The following is a 20,584-nucleotide window of genomic DNA, read 5'->3' as shown; positions in this document are numbered from 1 at the left end:
TTGTGATAAAACAGGATGTATGGAATCCATATCCTTAGCAAGTAATTACAAAATTGCATAGCAGGCAATATGCCTGGTCAGTTTCTGTTCTAACACTTGTTTTGGTTAGTCTTCTCTTTCATCTTCCTTCTTTCTCTCTCAGCATGGCTGCTAAATGTAGAGCTTCTGCTTAAGCCTGGCAGATACAACCTATTCAGAAGTGATTATTTTTTCCTTACCTTTTCTCTTTGCCTATTATTCCTTGCCATCCTCTCTCCCAGAGATTACCCTTATATATACTCTTCAGTAGCTATGTTTACCCTCAGTCAGCAGGTTGGATTTGTAAAAGATCACAAAGGAAGACATTAGATTTATTTAATATAACTTTGTAAGGTACAGTTAAGTCTTGCAGGCTTTGAATCAAGTGGATTTTGTCACATTACATACACTGCACACAAACCATAGTCACTTCAAAACTACAAGCTTATTTTAGATCCTAACCCCCCTCCAAGACTGTTTAACAATTCATTTCCATTTGATTCTTGAAAAAGAGTCCATAATCAAAATTACATACACTTTTAACATTACTTTTTAAACAACCAGAGCTTAAGTGGTAAGAGAAAAAACACTGTTTCACAGCTGGAAAATGTTCTTGTTCACAAACACCCTGCTTGCTTTTTTGTTCAAAATGCTTTCACTATTCAAGTAAAGCTTACATACTCCTTAACCTGTTGCAGGCAGGGAATGTTCTACCTCATTGCAATCCCTAATAACAAAGTCCATTTTGTTGCAAAATAACTTACCACCATAGTTGACAGTATCTTAAAAACAAGAGTAGACAGTATTAACTTACCTTTTTCCTTCCTTACCTAAAAACAGACTGCATTAAGTTAAAGAGGAAAAGACAATACAGTGTATGTTAATTACTTCTAATAATTGCTAATTCCCTGCCATGAAGATATTGTTTTGAGCTGTGAAAGAATATGAACTCCAACTATACATGAGCTCAATGTTTACAATTATATATAACTATATATAAATGACAGAGTTTGGGGCAGGAGGGGCATTTTACCTTGCAGCACGGAATTTGTTTCTGTTTCTGTCTCTGGTTTTCAAACAAGATGGCTCTACACTGATTGTGGATAAATGGATACAAAGTCCAGTCACGTGAATTGAAAACAGAAGGGCGGAGGGAAGGAAGGACAACACTGAAAAAGACAACTTACTATACAATGCTAACACAATTGCTACTTCACTAGTAAGAAATAATCTCAGTAAGTTTTCATAACACCTATACACACATGCCTAACCAAATAATAAACTAAAAGCAGCAACAAACTTGTTTCAGTTTATTACTCAAGATCTCCTGTTAGGCTTTTCAAATGCTAGTGGCTTTGCACCATATTTCTGGAAAACATGTGCAGTGCCAATTTCAGGTATATTCCCGCCTTCTGTACACATGGTAAACATTCCTGCTGAATGTAGCAACTTCTGAGAAACTGCATTAAAACCCCTTTTAAAGCATAACTTCAGTTTTTTCAAACTTTTCCATCAGAGGCATAGAATTACAGAGATTCACTGCCTATAAACACACCCAGTAGTAGCCCATCCTGGTTTGTTCACTGTACATTGTCTTAGAAACTTCTGTACTCCCGGAAAATGACTGCTCCCAGGGAGTCTGAGGACCCTAATACAAAAAAAAAAAAAAAAATCATTCATAAAACTTTGAAAAGTGCTACCTAGTTTACATATTATCCTCTTCCCTCCACCCCAATTTATGTATTTTCCACCAGGAAACTTGGTCAGAAATGCATGTCCTTAGATGTCTTTTCCCCCACATGGATATGAATGCAGGGTTCAACTTCATTTTTTCTTTCATAATTTGTTAGAAACGTCGGTTTTTAGATACTTTGGTCTTCTGGTCACCAAGTGGGAGACAGTATCTACACATTTATATTTGAACATTCATATGTATAACAAAGTTCAACTCACTGAATTGGTAAAGGAATTTTTTTTTTTTTAATTGTGTTTGGAACGAAAAGGAGATGAAAAGATGCATGACTGGATTTATTTTAATCTAGCGGAGAGGCAGAGCTACCATGAGATAGACCTTTTGTCTCAGTTCATTAAAATATCTCTGCCAAAGCTTTGGAAGTTTAGGATCAAATTCAATTGCACCACAAAGTGTTCATCTACCAGCTACAGTACAGGTATATCTTTGTAAAAATGAAACACGATGCACTGCTTTCTTAGACTGACTGAATATTGGCACACACCTAAATGCTTATGCTTCCACATAAACCTGCTAATACAAACTTGTATTTAATGTGATAAACCAATAACAGAGCTAAAAATGGAATGAAGGATACTTGCTTCTCAGTACAGTAAAACCCAAGGAACCTAGCTAATTTCAGAAAATGCTTTTGAAAGTCACACTTGTCCAGAATTAAAAAATGCAGCTCTGCTGTTCCTAGGGTCTTTATAAAAATTGGATTACTGTATATTAGACAATATTTATGCTGTAACAAATCTTCAGCAAAAAAAAAAAAAAAAGACGTTTAATCTTTATTCTTTGGCTTTGACCAAAACCACTAATGCCAAGTTTCAGTCTAAAAATTCTGTATCTATGTAGTTACCCTGAGGGATGCAGGGGAATCATTACACAAACTTGTGAAATCTGTGCAGAGGGCTTTGTACAGTTCTGAGGAAGTCATAATGGCTTTTATTATGGAAGTCAGTGACATGTTCTAATGATTTTGTTATTTTTTATCATGGTTGTGTTAAACTTTAGTTAAGAGTTTAGCTAGGAGTTTAGCTGGAGGAACATACTGACTATACCACACAAGAATAAAGATCCAGGTTTAGTAGTCACTATAGCCATAGTTTCTAACTCTCAGGTACTTGACTAAGCCACCTCTACTCACAAACAGAACAGGATCTTTAAGGAAAGGTGGTCTTGCGCAAACAGGAAAAGTATATTCCATTGAATCTACATGAATAATGTATGTGATGAAGTCAGAAAAAGCAGATAGGTATGTACATTCCAACCCTTTGTCAGGTCTTTCAAGAAGCAACAATCACCCAGCTAAATATATTAAAAAATTGAAAATGGGAAAAGGTTTACTATATTCCCACCAACTTTAAACAGCTTTAGTGCCAGCACTACCCCAGAAGATACTTGTGACAAATGTCAGTGACAAGAATGCCACCTACTGAGCGGAGCTTTGCGCTTCATGAAACACAGATGCTTTCGTCAGAGCTCTGTAGCTCAAGAGCACAGCCTAACCCTACCTCATTTCATGACCACGGAACAAGATGGCTAGATGGCTAGTCTCTGGATGGCACATCTTACTTAATGAGGACATATAACCATCTTTAATATTAAAAGTCTTGTTAATAATTTCTTTAAAATTGCATTAGTCTAATTTTTCCAGATAAGGGCATAATTGTTGGCCTAAAAATGAAAAGCCAGTGAAAAACAGATTACACAGTCAGGCTGTCAAATGTGTTCATTACTGTAACACTCATTCCCTATTAGTTGCAGCAGCCACCAGGCTAAGTGACACATGCAACATTTTTGAAATAGTGATACAAGGATTCATTTTGTAACACAGCTTTTTTGGAAATAGTTGCCTTACCAGGCTTGCAAGATAGAAATGTTTCATACTTAAAAACGCAGAAAAATATTTTAAACTGTATGAAGAGGTAGTAATCTCTTCATGGGCTAGATCTGTTGCCAGTGATCTCTTAACAGTGAAGTATAATACTGACTATTCTTAATTAATGAGGATACAGCTAGAAGTGATCCATAAAGAAAATTTTAAAATTAGCAAATGGCAGCAAAAGCTTTTGGCTTACTACAAAATGGGAACAACCTAAGCAGGAGTAGTAAAAAATATTCGTAAGAATTACAAATCATTCATTACTGAACGAAATAAAACTATGGCAAAAGAGCTAATTCAATTCTTATGTTAATTCAAAGTTATGCTGTACCTAAGAAGGCAGCCTATTAGTAAAACATGGCCTTTCTATTTGTCACTTATGAACCCCACAGCTATAAAAACATATCTGAGTGGTGGACTTCTCTAAGGATACAGAAAAACTGGAATCCTGAAGAGCAAATGAAATGCTGAAAGCTTCAGAAAGCATTAACTTATGAGGAAAGGTTAAAGGAATGAAATTTGTTAAAAAAAAAAAAAAAAATTGAAAAAATATAGAGGAAGAACAAAGATATCCTAGAAGAGCAAAGACTTGGAAAATTTTAGGCAGAATGTCTGGACAGACATTTTAAACATACACAATTCTGTCTCAAATAATTCATCTATGTCTTGAACATCTGTTCTGGCCTTACCAGCATGTAAACATACATGAAAAGAAAATCTAGGAATCTTTCAATCCTGCAGTATCACTGTGAGAATCATTCATCCAGGTGAAATGGTTCAGATGCGCTTAGTAGGTGCAGCTAGTTGTCTTAGGAAATAAAAAAATGAAAAAAAATCAGGATCTCACTGGCTTCACAGTACTGAGACTATATGCTTCCTTCTAGGTAGCCCTAATATCTGACTGTATCAGTATTTACAAGTGGTGTTTCCATTTTACAAATGTTTTATGAAAACAAGTATCTGCTCTTTACCTTCTGCTAAGAAAATTCTAGTTCAAAGCATAAAATAGGAAATAAGACTACATTATTTTCTCATATATTTTGTTACAACACACTGAACCTTATTCCTCAAGGTATGTCTCCCTGCACTACCTAGGCAGGTAGGATGACTACCCTGATCATGTAGACAAACATTCTAGGCTGAGTGTTGGCAAGCTCATTTGTTTATCTCTGCTTGACTCTTCTGGGTAGGTACAAAATTGTAAGGCCATGCACGCACAAAGTAAGCAGAATGTCTGAGCTCTGGAAATTCAGTTCTACAGCTTGTTGCATGCTGAGTGGGGAACACACATATAAAACCTGACTCTGAAGCATTACAGATCAGTAGCTTAGAGACCTTGTGACCCAGAGAATCACAATCCTTCTATCTCTCTTCCATCTGAAGCTGTAATTGTTGCAGCCTTTGAAGAGGTTGAGCTGAACAAGACTGAAAGGGACCACTGGAAGGGTCAGTGCATTCAGTTCCACCCTTATTGCCAGCAACCAAGTGACAGATGTCTTGTTCAGGAAGGTTGACAGAATGTGTATTCCACATGGCACTACAAATTTTTTCTTGTAATCTGTAACAATCAAACTGTAGTAAAATGAAAAAAAATATAGCTATAAAATTCACATGCAGACAAGAAAGAGAACGAACAGCATGACCAAACTTTTAGGCTCCTGCAACACTGGAAAGTTAGATAAATAAAGCTGCAAATGAAGGAAATGCAATCCCTTCTGCCCTAATCTTTCTGGTAGTTTAAGGCTAAGGGACCACTAAGCACTTCAGGATTTCAATTACAATGACACTGCTAATTACCTTAAAACTTTGCCTGTGTGCAGCCAATGTTTTACTAGAAGACAAAAAATTATGTCGAAAAAGCTAATTCACAAACCATAGAAGAGAGAAAATTATTCTCACTGACTTGAGTGGAAACAAAAAAAGGCCCCTGAAGCATGGCATTAAAGCTTCATTTCTCAGCTTCAGAAACCAATTGTTCTGTTGTACCATCCCATCAATAAATGCAGCAATGGACATCTAAAAATATCTTAAGAGTTCTTCTTGTCTCTTGTGTGCTTGGCTGGCTTTTCCAGAATTTCACTCCTCATTGCTGTTTAAAAGCCTTTTTACAGTTCCTCATCTAAATTTATGGATGACCAACACGTATCTTCTTCACTTTATTCTCTTGAAGCATAACACATCATCTTTCTTGCCTTTGTAACTAACCCATGTGGCAAATAGCAAAATCCAGAAAACAGATGGCTCTCCTCCCCCCCTCCCTGCTTGGCTGTAAGAAGCCAAGCGATTGGCTAAAGAGGATAGACTCCCTTTTGACTCATGTAATGAATAAAAGATTATTCAGATCAGCAGGTGTATTGTATTATTTAATTGCCTTAATATACATGCTCATTTTCACTTTTGCAACCATAAAAACATATACTAAAACAATAATAGGGTAAAAAGCTCTTGTCTGGTGACATCCAGCACTGGGAGGGGTTTAATTTTCTGAGGGCTTATAGGCTCAACTATAGCAACTGTTGTGAATTTCAGCTGATGGTTTAATTAAATTACTTTTAAGTATAATTCATTACAAGTAAATTGTTACTAATAGCAGGTTTAACAGTTGTTCATGTACATCATTGCAAAAGCTTTTAAATTACTGGATTTACACAAGTCTTTAGATTCTTTTTTAAGATTCAAATCAAAATGGATTATAATCTCTTTATCCTCTTTGCCAAGGCGCCTGCAGAACAAGAAAAATAAAGTCAGTCATTTCTGTATGAAACACATAGTGCATGACATTCCTGTAAATGGTACAAAAATATGTAAGTGAATCCACGTTTCGAGCACAATATAAAGTTGTGAAATAGGAAACTGCAATTTTTGAGTCAAGTGCATTACCTAAGAAAACACGCATATTCTGAAACTTTTACTTTCCAGAAAAAAAAAATAGGTAAGTTTAGTAATGTGGCAAACATTTTAGCTCCAAGGTAAACAAATCCCAAACAAACATACAAAGGTTAAAAAAGGTTATGAGAACTGTATATGCAAAACATTGTGTTGTGTACTTAATAACCCCATGGATACAGGCCTGAGTGTTTACACCTTATCTCACACCAAGAACAAAGTGATTGTAATGCATTATTACAAAACCATAGAAAAAAGCCTGGTTTGGAGTAGGAAGAGTAAGCTATAGGCAGCTAATTTACATTTGTTAAAAAACCTGGACATCCACATATGTATGTATCATGTAACACCACAAAATATAAAACTTGGCAGAGATTTACTTATCTGCTTCTGTATATGCCTAGATAGAAAGTTAAATTAATTTAAAAAAATGTACAAGAAGTTAACTGTGTTCCTCAGACGTTGAGGGATTCAAGTCTACTTGCATCTCAGTAGCCAAAGTTCACCCTTCCCAGTAACCACACATCAGGTCCTCAGGCATATAATTAACTATCCATGCTCACAGTTACTGTACCTCCACCACAGTATGCCTCCTACAACTCAGTTATTAAAATAAAGTCTTCAGCACTTGAAATAGGCTTAAAATAAGTGATAAAAGGCAAACAAAAAAAATCAACTGCATAATTCCCAATCTCAACTTCTTCACTCATTCAAGAAAAAAAACAAAACCCAAATACTACTGTTGAAATGAGACAAATATTTAAGACAGCTCAAATAAAATTTAAATCAGCATTCTCACTATGCATCTAGAAAACTATGCTCCACCATGAATTAAAAGTTCTCCTTGGTCTTTCATTGAGTTTTATTATGTTAGTAAAAAGACACAGTCATGCTGAATAAACCTAAATGGTTTGTCTATTTTGAGAAGATTTTCTTGTGTTTGAATGCAGCTTTGAAGAATCAAGTAAGCTAATATTTCACTGATTATCACTGATGAGCCGGAGTAAAGCAAAGCAAATTGAGGTCATCAGTCTGTCAGGTAGCCTGACAGTCTTGAAATGCACACACTAAGATATGTAGCACAAACCACTTAACCCTAAAACGTTCATCTTGTAGATTACACTTCAATTTTATAAGCTTTTTTCCAAAGGTTGCCTTTAGGATTTATTTCCACTTTAAATAATCACAAGTTTTGTATAAGCCTTATGTTTTCTGAGATGAACTCAACACTAAAAACAGTCTCTTTCTTTTGAGAAGAATGGAAGAGCCAGAGTTGTGATCAAAATATGCTTTTCTCTAATTAGAACAATAAATCAAGATATCTGACTGATGCTGTTCGTTGCTTTTTATTTTTAATTTTTAACAAGTACAGGTGTTTGTATGCCAGCAAATACGACTAAAGACAGGGTTTTTTTTTCTTTTTTTTAAGTCTATCTCCTAATTAGAAAGCGGATGAATGCACTTCAAGTATCACTGCCACACAACCTCATTACTCACCATCTTGAAAATTTTGCTTTTACAGCAGAAACACATTCTTTCTTAAAATAGGAGAATGCCTACCATTGTAAGTAGTGATATTACTATAACGATTTTTTTATTCCTTTTAACAGAGTAACACTTTTTTGGACACATCGTATGTAGGACTTTCTATTGATTCTATCTATGTTCTCATCTAAGTGAACCACTAAGGAGACAAACACATTTGGTGTCTGAAATAAAGCTGGAATATTGACTTGGTGCACAGTATTTATTGCTGAAAGAAAATGGCTGTGGGCATTCTTAACGTTTACACAAAGTTACAAAAAAAAAATAAAAATCTGGAAGCACAGGACCCATTTTCCTAAATCTATGCAAGACCTAACAGGTGTGCATCAGGACTACGGATGACATTTTTAAAAGACATTTAAGGCAATGTGCAGTCTTTTTCCTAGACTACACAGGCAGAACCTAAGCAGCATTATCAAATATAATCATTACAAAATAAGTTAAAAACAAACAAACCAAGCAGAAAAGCAACCCAAAACTCAAATAATTTAGGCTGAAAGTCAAGTTTTATTATTAAAAAGGTACAAGTAAAGGCCAACAGTGTTTTGTTTTCCTATTTCCAAGATAAAAAGAGGTATAAGGACTTTGTAACTACGCTATTTCTCACAACTCTAGGGCAAGGGTTCTTTTAAGGGATAGGTTTTGGAGGCAGGTAAGATGCATAAGGAGGATAACTTAAAATTCAAATGTGATTGTATGACACCTAAAGACCACCTCTAACTTGCTAAAAAGGTGAAGTATTGCAAATTCAAATGAGGGAACTGTCAGGAAAAAAAAAAATAATTGCCAAGAGGCCTACCTACTGACAAGACAGACAGGACTTGCAGTATATGAAGCTGCGACTAACCATTGCCTTCCTATGGAACTGTGAAGCAGTACAAATCTTCAAGTCAGTATGTCACCTTGTAAGCTTGACAGAGCTCTTTCCATAGCTGCTTCTGCAACTAGTATTTCAGCAATCTTGATGCCCAAAGGTGAGTTACCTGCATTTAAAAAAAAATAGAAGTGAAAGCTGATGAGCAAAGTTTTACCTCTTCCCCTTGCAACCGCGCAGATAGAACTGGATGATGTGTCCATGCAGGGAGATTTTGCCTTTTCTCAAGAGCACTGGGTTTGTTTTTGAACTTCAGATCTTCTTGAATGCTTAACCATCCCACCCTCACCCCCCCGGCCCCCACCCCAAAAAAACAACAAACAAACCACCATGCAAAACCCAGAATTAACTATTTCTCTACCCAGCAGCCCTTTTAAGAGATGGGTTTACTCTTTCCTCATGGTTTCACATAGATTAGTGCCTGTTTATGGCTCCAGTTACCAGCGATAATACTATCCTTGCAATTTTCCACACATTCACACAAAAGCTTTGCGAAGGAACACTGTCTGAAAATGTCAAAACTTGAGCAACTCCTCAGTATGACCCGTAAGCTGCAGCAAACGGAATCTGAAATGAGAAGTCCCCCTCCAGGAGAGACCCCATGCAGAGAAATAGGCTTTGTTTTTAAAAAAGAACCACAAAACAACCAACCAGAGAAGGCCACGCTCCCAGCGCCGCTCCCGGCACACACACCGGCCCCACAACACCCCTGCTCCCCTCCGCTCCCGCCACCCCGGCGAAGCGCGCTTGCGCGGTCAACTGCCACCCAGGACCGCGGCTGCTCTGGCCTAGGCATGTCCTCTTCTTCCTCCTCCGCAGCCGGGCTGCGGCCAGTCACTCACCTGATCTTTGACATGGACGGCCTTCTTCTGGGTGTGTAGCTTTTCCCCTCTCCCCCGCCACGGCCTGGCCGCTCGCTGCCCAGGCACACTGCGCAGCCGGGCCAGGCCCGGCCCGTTCGCTCGGGCGGTGAGGGGCTGCAGCGGGCAGCCCCCTTCTCTCCCTGCCGTGACGCGCCGCCTCTCCACCGAGGCGCCTCCCGAGGCCCGACCGTGCTGTCCGGCTGCTCCTTGACGGTGTTGGAGCTGCAGACGAGCAGCTAGGGCACCCGGGGTGGTGTTGCTTAAACGCGTCTTACTTCCTTGTCCCGCTGCTTCCTCCAAACGTGGGCAAACTTCTGAATTAGAAGGTCCAGGGCTGAGGCTGAAAAGGGAGCTTACACTGAATCACCGGTGGAGGACTGAGTGAGGTTAGGGTGGCTGTGAGGAGATAGGTGAGGAGCACCTTGGGGTTAAAAGCCGTGGGGAGTGGGGTCTAGGGAGCGAATGGGTTTCCAGTTTGCCGTGACACGAAGAGTTCACTACCCGGGGGTGGCTTTTGCTGGATGGGGTTGCCCAGGAGAGCACTTTTAAGTGTTTAGAGGTGCAGTCTGCAGCTGAAAAGCTTAGAAACTGCTGTGATAGTCAACTCCTCGGTTGTTATTTTGGTTTCAGCTTTGCAAGGTTATTCTGAAATCTATTGCCTCTTGTGCTACAGCTGGATTGCACTTTGAGGTTTGAAGTCAATATGAGTAGAGCAGCTTTTAAGTCTGTTCTTAACTATTTTCTGAATCGGGGCCTTCTGCTGTGTGTCTCCTGTGGAATAACGGAGTATTTTTGTATGTGCTTTGTTTTTTTTAAATAGTCCATGTGGAATATTACACAGGAGCCAGCTTTGGATGTGGGTGAATTCTTCAAGAGTGTGAACTTGAGGTGCCTGCCTTCTTTCTGCAAAACCCATGTTATTGCAGTTTCTGGAAAGACCTCTGTGAAGTCTAATGAATTATTCTGCAGAAGTGTGCTTTTCCCTTCTTCAGGCCTATAAGAGGTGAAGGCTATTCAGTTACCATGGTTTAAAACAAAAATGGTTTTACTTCTATTGCCATGTTAGATAGTTTCAGTAACTTTAGAGCCTTTGGCTTCAATTTGTCTCATTTGCACTCTCAATACGCTATGTGAAACAACGATTAAGTAAGTTATTATTTTCAGTTTCACCACTGAGGTCTCAGATAGCCTGTGGGGTTATGTTTGCTGGGATTTTTTTGTTTGTTTGAGTTTTTTATTAGCAATTTCATTTTTGTTTAGAAGTTTCAGGGAAGTTTTCTTTTTTACTTACATATGACTGCTTTTAAGTATAATCTGAAAATCTATTTCATAGAGAATACTCACCTGAACAGGACAGTCTAGGTAAGCAATATGAATGTGTAGGCATTGATGTGGATGCAGAAGATTTCTGTATCAGTTTTAAGTGAATCTGTTATTGGTCAGGTATTGGGAGTATAGGTGCTCTAGCTTTTGGACAATCGTAGCTAAAGGAATTTTTCTCAGATGCTATCCTGTCGACTTTCAGAAATTGCCTTGCTGTAACATTCCAAACGAGCAAAACAATTTGAAGTTCTGAGTCATATTTAGTTCTCCAGACTCCTGGGGTTCATACAGTGAAGAAACATTAAAAGTACTGTAGAGTACTAACTGTACCTCTTACTGGGCAAGTAATTATAAGGGATCCATAACTCTTGGACCTATGTTTATCAAGATTGAGACACTAGAGGTATAAACCTACTCCTTCCTGTTATTAAATTTATCTGTTATAAAGTACAGCTCCAGAGAAATACTTTGTCACTTTCTGTATTCAAAATAAAATAGCAGATATAAATTTAGCCATGTTGTGTGCCTATATATAAAATATACTTGCGTTAAGTGTTTATGCACCCTAGTATAATTTATTTTTCTCCCTATGTATGAGACAAGGCCTCATTTGCCTGATAAGTATTTGTTGTGTTGTCTTATGCTACAGTGTGGTTTTGATTTCTTTTATTTTAAAAAGTTGCATAGAAAGAGTACGCTGTCTTTCAGTAACCTTTCAGCTGTGATGAAGGCTATACTTATGTATAAAATTAATCTGAAAATAGTCTTAAGTGTGTTACAGTACAGAGGCATAAAGGGGACACCACCTTGATGATTTCTGTAACATACACTTCCTTTCAGTGGACTTACAGTATGTTTCAGCCTCTAAATACTTTGAGTTTTTTCACAACTTTAACAATTTTTTTTATAAACCTGTTTGTTTCATGACAAATTGTGGCCCTTAGGAGGCAGAAAAGCAGTTGGGAGACTGGTTGGACTTCCGCAGGATTCATAGATGTTTGAAGAAATTTGGAAGAATTCTGGGGAAGGACTGAAATAAGGCACACACAGACACTTTCTGCCCAGCCTGTTTGTTACAAATCTTCTCAATGAGACAAATGGTTATATTGATGTAAAGCTATGCGAGACATAATATCCTATTAATTTTTGCACTGAAATTCTTCATGTGTCAAATGGTGTTAATCGAAGATGGTAAAATGAGTTTTTTTTATTTTGAGAAATACTGTTTCTCAAAGCTATAGAAATCTGCTTAAATAACTTGTTTTGAAAGAGCACAAACAAAGTTGTTGGTATTGGGTATCTAAAACTACACTTTTTTTAAAGTACCTCCATAGCTGGTTGCATTTTTCAGAATCTGAACCTTTAGGTTTTGCAGTAATTTTCAGAGCAAAATAGTGTGTGAAAAAGAATGTGACTGTTTTTGGAAATAGTCAACTAAGTCTCGCCGATTTTGTAGAATGAATATGAATTGATCTATAAGCAATGAAAAATCAAGCATTAAATTGATCTAGTGTAATGTGCCATGAGCTTGCTTCCTATAGCTGACATACTTGCTTCTGATTAAGAAAAGTATGATATCTTCTGATAGGAAGATTTCCAAAATACTCATGAATAATTCATAACTGTGAGTGTAAAATCCTTAAATGAGGTCTGAGGTGCTTACAAGGTTTTTGACCTTGGAAACAATCCAAGTGTTACCCTATAGAATCTGCCTCTATATACTTAAGTGGCTAACGCTGGGCTATGTGAAAGTGTTGCTGAGTCTGATCTTCTGTGACTTCATCTCCCCCATCTCTTTAACATAATTGAGACTGATTAAGTTGTCCTTGAGTCCCACCTTGATACATCAGCTTATCTTCAATAGGAAAGTTCTTGCCAGTGGAAGTACTTCATCCCTTTTATTCAGAGTCCTTCTGTATCCTTATTTGAAGTGTTATCTAACACCATTTTTTCAGCATTTATAATCAATGCAGTTCACCCTTCTGGTTTTTTTACCCTTCTGGATTACCTTCTCTTTCCCTCTGAGATGTTGGATGGAATCTTACTTATTTTGTCTGTTGTTCTAATTGCAAGGAAATTAGCACACTAGAGAGTAATGCTGTCATTTAGTAAGTGAAATTTGTGAACAGCACCTCTAGACAGCTTGTTATTTAATACGTAAAATTAATCGAAGGACTTGTTTTTGTGGTAAAATCCATCTGTAATAGAAAAAACAGCCTTGGTGATAGTGTACTGCAGTTACAGTTTTCATTATACATGTGTAGCACGATTTAGTTGGTAGAGTTTGTAAGTGGTGCTTAGTTTACTGTGTAGTATAAACCAGAGGAAAAGATATCACTAAATTTTAATTTTTGGTGTACTGCAGTACTTTTTTTTTTCCTTAACACTTTTGTAGTGTTAAATTTTTCCTTTTCTACAGCAAATTCTAACAATAAATGCTCAGAACTTGTACAGTAAATTGCTTTTTCTTTAAATGCTTTAGTCTGTTCCAACAGAAGACTACTCTTCAATGTAGTATAATTTAAACTATTAAACCTGCTTATGTGTGCACTTATTCAAGCACATACAATACAGGATTAGCTGGCTAAAATAAAAAGCCAGAAGCTAGAGACCTTTGATACCTGAATACTTTTGTTATAGTTTAACTGTTTAATATCTGATTCTGGCATTTTAGCGTATTTTAAAAACATACAAAACCAACACTGAAGACAGAGAAGAAAAAAATCTATACTAAATTTACATTACACAAAATACACAACTGGAGTAATGCCCCCAAGGATCTATCCTCTCAACTACTCCATAGGTTGTATTTTTAGCTATGACAAGTGTTAGGTTTGTTATGTCATTGTAGCCAATAGCTACCCCACCACCAGAACACAGATAGGATTGAATATTGCCTTTTTTTGTCTATGACTTTTATATATAAACTTATAACTATTACTTATACTATTTTATATATAAACTTATAAACTATATAAGTTTATAGCCCCCCCCTATAAACTTATAGGGGGCTGAAAATGTCCTATATTAGAAATTATATTCTCTACAAGCTGCATGCATAGTATTAATCTTTCCTAACTGACAAATGAATTTGTGAAAACTGCAGCAACAATACAGTATTTCTTAGCATTGTACTTAAGGCTGAACTAAAGCTAAATTAACATGCACAGAACATCACACTTCAGTGTAGAAAGTTTAGTCATGTACTTTATTAGGAGTAGTGACCATTTTATGTAAATTATCCTTGCCAGCCGCTTAGTGTTGTAAAACAGCATCTTTATGTAAGGTAAGTCAACGCATTCAAGCAGATATAAAAGATGGTTTCTAAAGTAGCTTAGTTTTGCAAGATACCTTTTCCATAACTCAGTCATGTTGGCCTGTACAGGCACAGGTATACCAGCTTGTTCTGACCATTCACGAGGGGTGGGGCAAGAAGTAGTTCAGGCAACTGGGATCAGAAGTTGCTGCGTTTGCAGCTGCTGTTTCCTTTGCCTGGACGAGACTGTTGAATTCTTGTGTGCCACTTCTAAGCAACTCCTGCATGGCTAGTCATACAGGTAATCTCTGGTCTATAATATAGAAGAAATTAACTTGCAGTTAAATTCATTCCAGTGTTGAGATTCACACAAGTTTTGGCATATTTTTTTTTCTCCCCAGTGTTACCTACCAATTGTCACAGAGGTCAGAACTCAAAAATGTACTCCTACTTTCATTTCATTGCACAAGTTGCCTAGGAGATTGCTGGTACAAGAAAACTGGTAAGAGTTCCATGGTAAAGTTTGCTGATGTGCATGCTGTCTTTTATTTTTTAGTGTGAATGGGAGGTTAAAACAGTTTCTTGTTTCTTCTGCATCTGAGCATATAGCACCAGGTCAACTAAACATCAGTCCTCTCTAGATTGTCCTCCATTATAGTTTAAGTGCAGGAATATTTAGGCTATAAACTGGCAATCTTAAGCCTATTTTCTGCCTCTAGGTAGTGGAGACTTACTTGCCATTCTCCATTTCCATCTGATTTTGGGGAACAAAGAATGAAACAAAAATAATGTCTTGCCTGTGTTCTATACTTGTATTTTGTTGCAAAAACAAAGAGATTAAGGATATTATTAGATTAAAATACTGCATAGATGCTTCATGAGCAAATTTTGGACATAAGTAAACCACCTCCTCATTGAGAATTAATTAACCATAAGTAGAGTAGATAAGATTTGTCATATACTTGAAAATTAGCATTTTAATTTAACAGCAAGGAAAAATTTGGCAAGGACATAACAAACATTCTAACCTAGAGTCTAACTTCTATTATTCCCATGATTGATTTGCAGATTGTCCATCCACATGGTTGCCTGTTGTTTGTGGTTAGAATAATCCAGAATTGGATCTTAGTTCATCCTCTGTAGAACAGTTATTTTTTTTTCATTTCTGTAACGTTTACCACATTTCAAAATGCCATGGGCAGCATTAGCAGTGATTAGCAGTGATCCCTTTTTCTCCCGGGGGGGGGGGGTGGGGGGGGGTGGGTAACAGAGGAATGTTCTCAAGCTGAAGGATCCCTGATTTGATTTTAATATTGTACATAATTTACGCTCAAATGCAGTGTGGGTTTTATGCTTATTTATTAGTTGAACGACACCCAAAGCATTTGGTTTTAAAAGAAATAAAGCTGCTAAATAAATTAGTCCCACTGTTAATAATGTGGCTTTTATTTTCTGACTGTTAGACACATTGAATTGTATAGAGGGCCTTTAGCAAGTGGAAAGGTTTGTTTTGAAGGTGCTAGGAGTCTAAAGGTTCCCTTCAGTGATTTTAAAGATACACAAAGCAGTGTGACCATTTGTAAAAATTAGTCTCTTTCTGTGCCTAAATGCAGAACCTGTTTGTAGATGATAAGGTTTTATATTTGTTGGCTGTGTACACTGTTTTTTGTATAAAGTTCCAATTATTTTGCTTTGAATGTAAATAATAAGGTGCCATAAATGGAACAGATTTTCATATAAAGAAAAGGTGCATGGAATTTTACCTTATAATAACACTATTTCCAGCTGTTGCATTATAGTTTTCTTTTTTCTTAAGAAGAAAAACAACATTAACAACCTTGCATTTTTTATGCTGCATACCAATAGTAGTTACGCTGTATGCCACCTTGGGCCCAGCTCTGCAGCTCTTGTTCTTAGTAGTTGTTATTCATTCATGTAGCCTTTCTGTGAGTTGGCTAATTGAACTCTTTGAGACTGGAATTTTTAAGGACACCTTAATTTGTCTGGATAGTACAGTTTACTATCAAAATTCTGCTCTATGAATTCTGTTGTATTTTCTCCAAGAGACAATCTTAATCTTGATAGTGCCATTTATACTTCTAATTTTGAGGAGGAGGCATGTTGGGCTTTTTAATTGTTTTTAACAATTTTGTTTTATTTTTAACTATTTCTTCATTTATGTAAAATTAATTGGCAGCAGACCTTCATGGTGATGATAACTTTCCCAATATGATCATTGCGGTTTTAAAGACCAGGAACTGCATTAAGTAACACAAAAGACATTAAGCTAAATATCTTCTCCCTTCCAATATGGTATCTACTGCTTTCATTATGGGCAAATGATTTTCTTTTGCATGATGTAGAGGCTGCTAGTGATGGTTGCTGCTTCTGTTATATGTTTCTGTAACTCTCTCTATTGATTCTCGTAGTCACAAGACTACTGAGAAGTATTTAACCAGGATAATTTTTGTATCTTTCAATGGTTCTGACAGAGACTCCTTGATTTGTACTTTTCCTCCCCCTTAATAATAATAATAATGTTAAAATAATAATAAATAATGTCAGTGTTCTGACCCAAAGTTCATTGAGGTGCTGCCAACCTGTATCAGTTTTTTTCTTGGTACTTAGGAGAAAACCATCCTGTTTTATTTATCTCACTTTCTGCTTCCTGTCCTTCAATAACTAGTGAGGAGTGCTTGTCTCTGTTTATTGTGGCTCTTTTTTTGGTATCTGACAATTTTTTTTTTTTATATTTTGCTTCTTGAAGGGTTGTACACCTGTTGACTTGCTGCCTCTATGCTTTCTGTTCTTGTGCAGTTTTTACTAATTTTTAATTCCTATTATAATAAATACCATTTTCCATATTAGTTTGGCAATAAATCTTAATGCTGTAATTTGAAAGAACTTGTATATGTGTGGATACTGCTTTTTGCCAAGTATGGTTTTGCTAGTGTTCTCTGTACTAGTTGTTTGGGGTTTTTAAAATGTATTCTTTTCTTCCTCCTTTCCCTTTTGGGGTATATGAAGTATTTTTTTTAACCGTCCTCAAATAAGTCTTATTTCTAGTAAACTGCATGTCTCTCGTATAACAGGTTTATTCCTAATTCTTGAAAGCTTTTCTTGGAACACCAGTTATGTATCCGCACTCCATACATTATTTTTTTCCCCCTGAGCTTTTGCCTCTGCTGTGCCTGTGTCTGGTTATTTTGGGCAAGTTTTGGGCACGTGCAGTTTGTAAGGATAACACAAGACAACTGCAAGGAAAGCCCAGTTTATTATTTGTCAGCCCAGTCGTTCTACCTAACATACGTAGGAATTTACTTATGATCTTTGTCATTATATAGTATGTAAGACATTATACAGTGTCTCATTCTCCCAGCTCATTAATACACGTGCTCTGAGCTGGTGTAATAGGTCCAGCAGCCCTTTCCTCTCCAAAGGATAGGTGAATACATGTCAGTCCTTTGCAGCATCTCAGTGCTTGTGGGTGCTGAACTGAATGCGTTTGCTTTCAAGCAGCTCAGCCCTCTTGTTCACTCCTGGGCATTGTCTGTTGTATGTAAGTATTAGTTCACTCAGGTTCTCTTCCACAATGTCACTATATGCGTACTGCAATTGCCCACTCATGTTAGGAAATATTTTTGAACATGATATCTTTAAAATTATGTTCTGCTTCAATCAGTACATTTGGGTGTAATGTAAACTGCCACAAAGTGCATATTCAAACTAATAGACCCTTATTTGATTACTTATTTGACCAGTCATGAGAGGGAGTGTCTTTGTTGGATTGGGAAGTTTTGTGAGTTGACACTGGTACTGTTAAGAACATCTCTGTAAGAAAGAGAAAGTAAGTTACGCTAATACTTGAATAAGAATGGAATGAAAGATAATGTGTGTTTAATGAAATAAATGGGATTATAGAGTATCAGAATATCTAAAGTGGGTTTTAAGGTGGAGCGTGAGTACATGGAGAGATAATTTCATCTGAATAAAATGTTTTATGTTAAGGAATTTTTGGTTTGTTTTGTAATATATGTACAGAAAGCTACTTTGAGCTGTCTCTTAAGGGCAAAAGAGTAGAATAAGGCATGCCCATAAAGTGACATGACTTTGGATAATGTCATCATTATGCTACAAGACCATTACTGCAAAAAATTACACCATGTGAAATAGCTTATCTTTTTATGCTGGGACTCAGTCCTCTCTACAGCATTATAATATTGGACTAGCAAAATGTTCTTTGCTTTGTGGCTCAGGGGACATGGCGCCACGAAGAGCATACCACAATGCAATAAATTTCTAGTCTTTAAAAATTAAAACCAGTGTTTCATGGGGAACGTATCTCAGGAAAATGAATATATTTTGGCCACTAAGGTATTGTAGTGTATCTAATTGCTACTCCACTGCCTAATAACTTGCATTGTTATTATTGGTTTAGATCATATTTTTATGGTATTTTATCCTTCTCCCATTTTTAGTTACAATGTCTTAATTTTCCATGAATGAGGACATCTAAGAACAAAGAGCAAGAAGTAGTGTTCCTAATCTGGTTTTCTGTCTTCCAGAACTTTAAACTTCTTATTTGACACTTGTTTGCAAATTGTACAGTATTGTAAAATGTAGGTTCTTAAAATGCTTGACTCACCACTGACTTTGCATAGTTTACAGTTTATCATGGTTTTGCCTTTTTCAAAAAGGAAGTGAACTATTCCTCTTCCCTCTTCTGGAAATTGCCACAGAGAGCAGGTAATTAGCATGTGTAGTTGGAAACACTGTAGAATAACAAGATAAAATTGAAGCTCTGGGCTCTAAGGGTTAGATTTAAAAAAAAAACAAAAAAAAAACCAAAAAAAACCAACCCACCCCAGATTTGCTTCTTCCCCAGGCAATAATACAAGATGATTGGATAGTTTGCTAGCATGTTTTTTCTTTCTTCATTACCCTGGTTAATTGAGAAATGACTGTGTGTTCTTAGAAATTCCTACTGAGGGGAAAAAGAAAAGCTATATTCTAAAATTTATAGTGAAAGCATGGAAGTTATCCCCCTCTTCACCTCTTCCTTTTTCTAATACTGTAGTTCAACATAGAATAGATTCATGTTTTCATTTTCTTCCTTTTACAATTGCAGCTTTCAAGGGAACTAAAGCAAGTATTCTTGTTTGACCTAAAAGTTTCTGTATTTATATATAAAGAAAAAGAAGGTGGAATACTACATTTCCTCTGTGTGCTCTTCAGTAGATATTTAGTTTACATTTCTCTTCATAGTATTTTGCATATTGAAATCGTGAGCTTCTGTTCTCTGCTTTATATTCTAATTGTATGTACTAGAAATTACATTAAATTGATGTTCTAACATTATTGCTAAGTAGATTTCAAACGAGCTACAATAAGAAAAATTTTGTTTGTACCCATTCATTCTTTCTAGGTTACATCCTACCTACATAATTACATTTACCTTTCTTCTCCCTTGCTATTTCTTAAAAGTAGTCTTCTTTTTAAAATTAAAAATAGGCTTGCTTTTGAAAACAAACAAACAACTCTCTAAGTTTAGGCCCAGCTGAGATTTGGTCCTATTGTAGAAATTGTTCTCACGGAAGTCCTGAAATCCTCATCTTACCTGAGTCTTCTAGACTTGAAAACAGATTTGATAGTGCTTATCACTACATCTTCTCCAAAACTTTGTTCTGTCATGCCATTATTTCTTTAAAGGTGAGCACAGCATGGAAATACATCTTTCAGAAAGATTATATTTGTATTCATGAGTGTTTACAAGGTGCCCAGTACATAAGTGTTGTACAATATCAGAAGTATAATAAGGTGTACCTTACAGATATCACTCTTTCCTTTGGTAGGAGTTGACAGAGGTGTTCTACTGTGACTACAGTTCTGTTTAAATAACATTACCTACTCCTTTCCTCCAAGCTCTGAATTGTTTTATTGATAATAGAGGCCCAGAAGAATAAATTAAATATTCAGTGAAACAGTTTACGAAGACCAGTGATTACAGGTATAGTATAACTAATCAGTGGTAGTCTTAAGTTTGAAAAATGTGTATTGCCCACTTGAATTGTTTATAATGGAGCCTTTGAGACAATTAATGGCTTCAGTACTAATATTGTAGATACTTCCCATTTCCAGTTCAACACCTACTTGAGCTCCTCTAACATTACATGGGAGGGAGTTAAAATTCTGAAGC

General features: G+C 36.5%; 2 protein-coding genes and 1 long non-coding RNA gene across 7 annotated transcripts in view; 1 reads left to right on the top strand and 2 right to left on the bottom strand.

Annotated features, from left to right (window-relative positions):
• The window catches only part of STS (steroid sulfatase), a 98,247-nt gene extending 88,334 nt beyond the window's left edge, over positions 1–9,913 (bottom strand). For 2 of the 5 annotated variants that reach the window (XM_057419669.1, XM_057419668.1), the window contains exon 1: positions 219–745. Coding sequence is in view for 2 of the 5 variants with exons in the window: in XM_057419673.1 (XP_057275656.1) it covers positions 9,789–9,802 (14 nt within the window). In the remaining 3 variants the exon portion in view is untranslated. Of the gene's footprint in view, positions 1–218; positions 746–8,974; positions 9,056–9,788 lie in introns of those variants that run through there. The other 3 variants (XM_057419670.1, XM_057419673.1, XM_057419667.1) reach the window with 3 other exon arrangements.
• LOC130604792 (uncharacterized) lies at positions 5,987–7,847 on the bottom strand. Its single transcript, XR_008973525.1, has 2 exons — positions 7,327–7,847; positions 5,987–6,363 (listed from the first exon to the last, which is right to left on the bottom strand). It is a non-coding gene; the product is annotated as an uncharacterized LOC130604792 (long non-coding RNA).
• PUDP (pseudouridine 5'-phosphatase) overlaps positions 9,687–20,584 on the top strand; it is an 81,309-nt gene continuing 70,411 nt past the window's right edge. The window contains exon 1 of the mRNA XM_057419674.1: positions 9,687–9,819. Within this exon, the coding sequence (XP_057275657.1) occupies positions 9,741–9,819 (79 nt within the window). The 5' untranslated portion in view covers positions 9,687–9,740. The remainder of the gene's footprint in view (positions 9,820–20,584) is intronic.

Source organism: Pezoporus wallicus, unplaced genomic scaffold, assembly GCF_028554395.1.
Source record: "Pezoporus wallicus isolate ANWC-B61680 ecotype Strahan unplaced genomic scaffold, APGP_CSIRO_Pwel_v1 contig_5767, whole genome shotgun sequence".
In the NCBI taxonomy this organism is placed as follows: domain Eukaryota; kingdom Metazoa; phylum Chordata; class Aves; order Psittaciformes; family Psittacidae; genus Pezoporus; species Pezoporus wallicus.
This window is presented reverse-complemented; position numbering and strand designations above follow the sequence as displayed.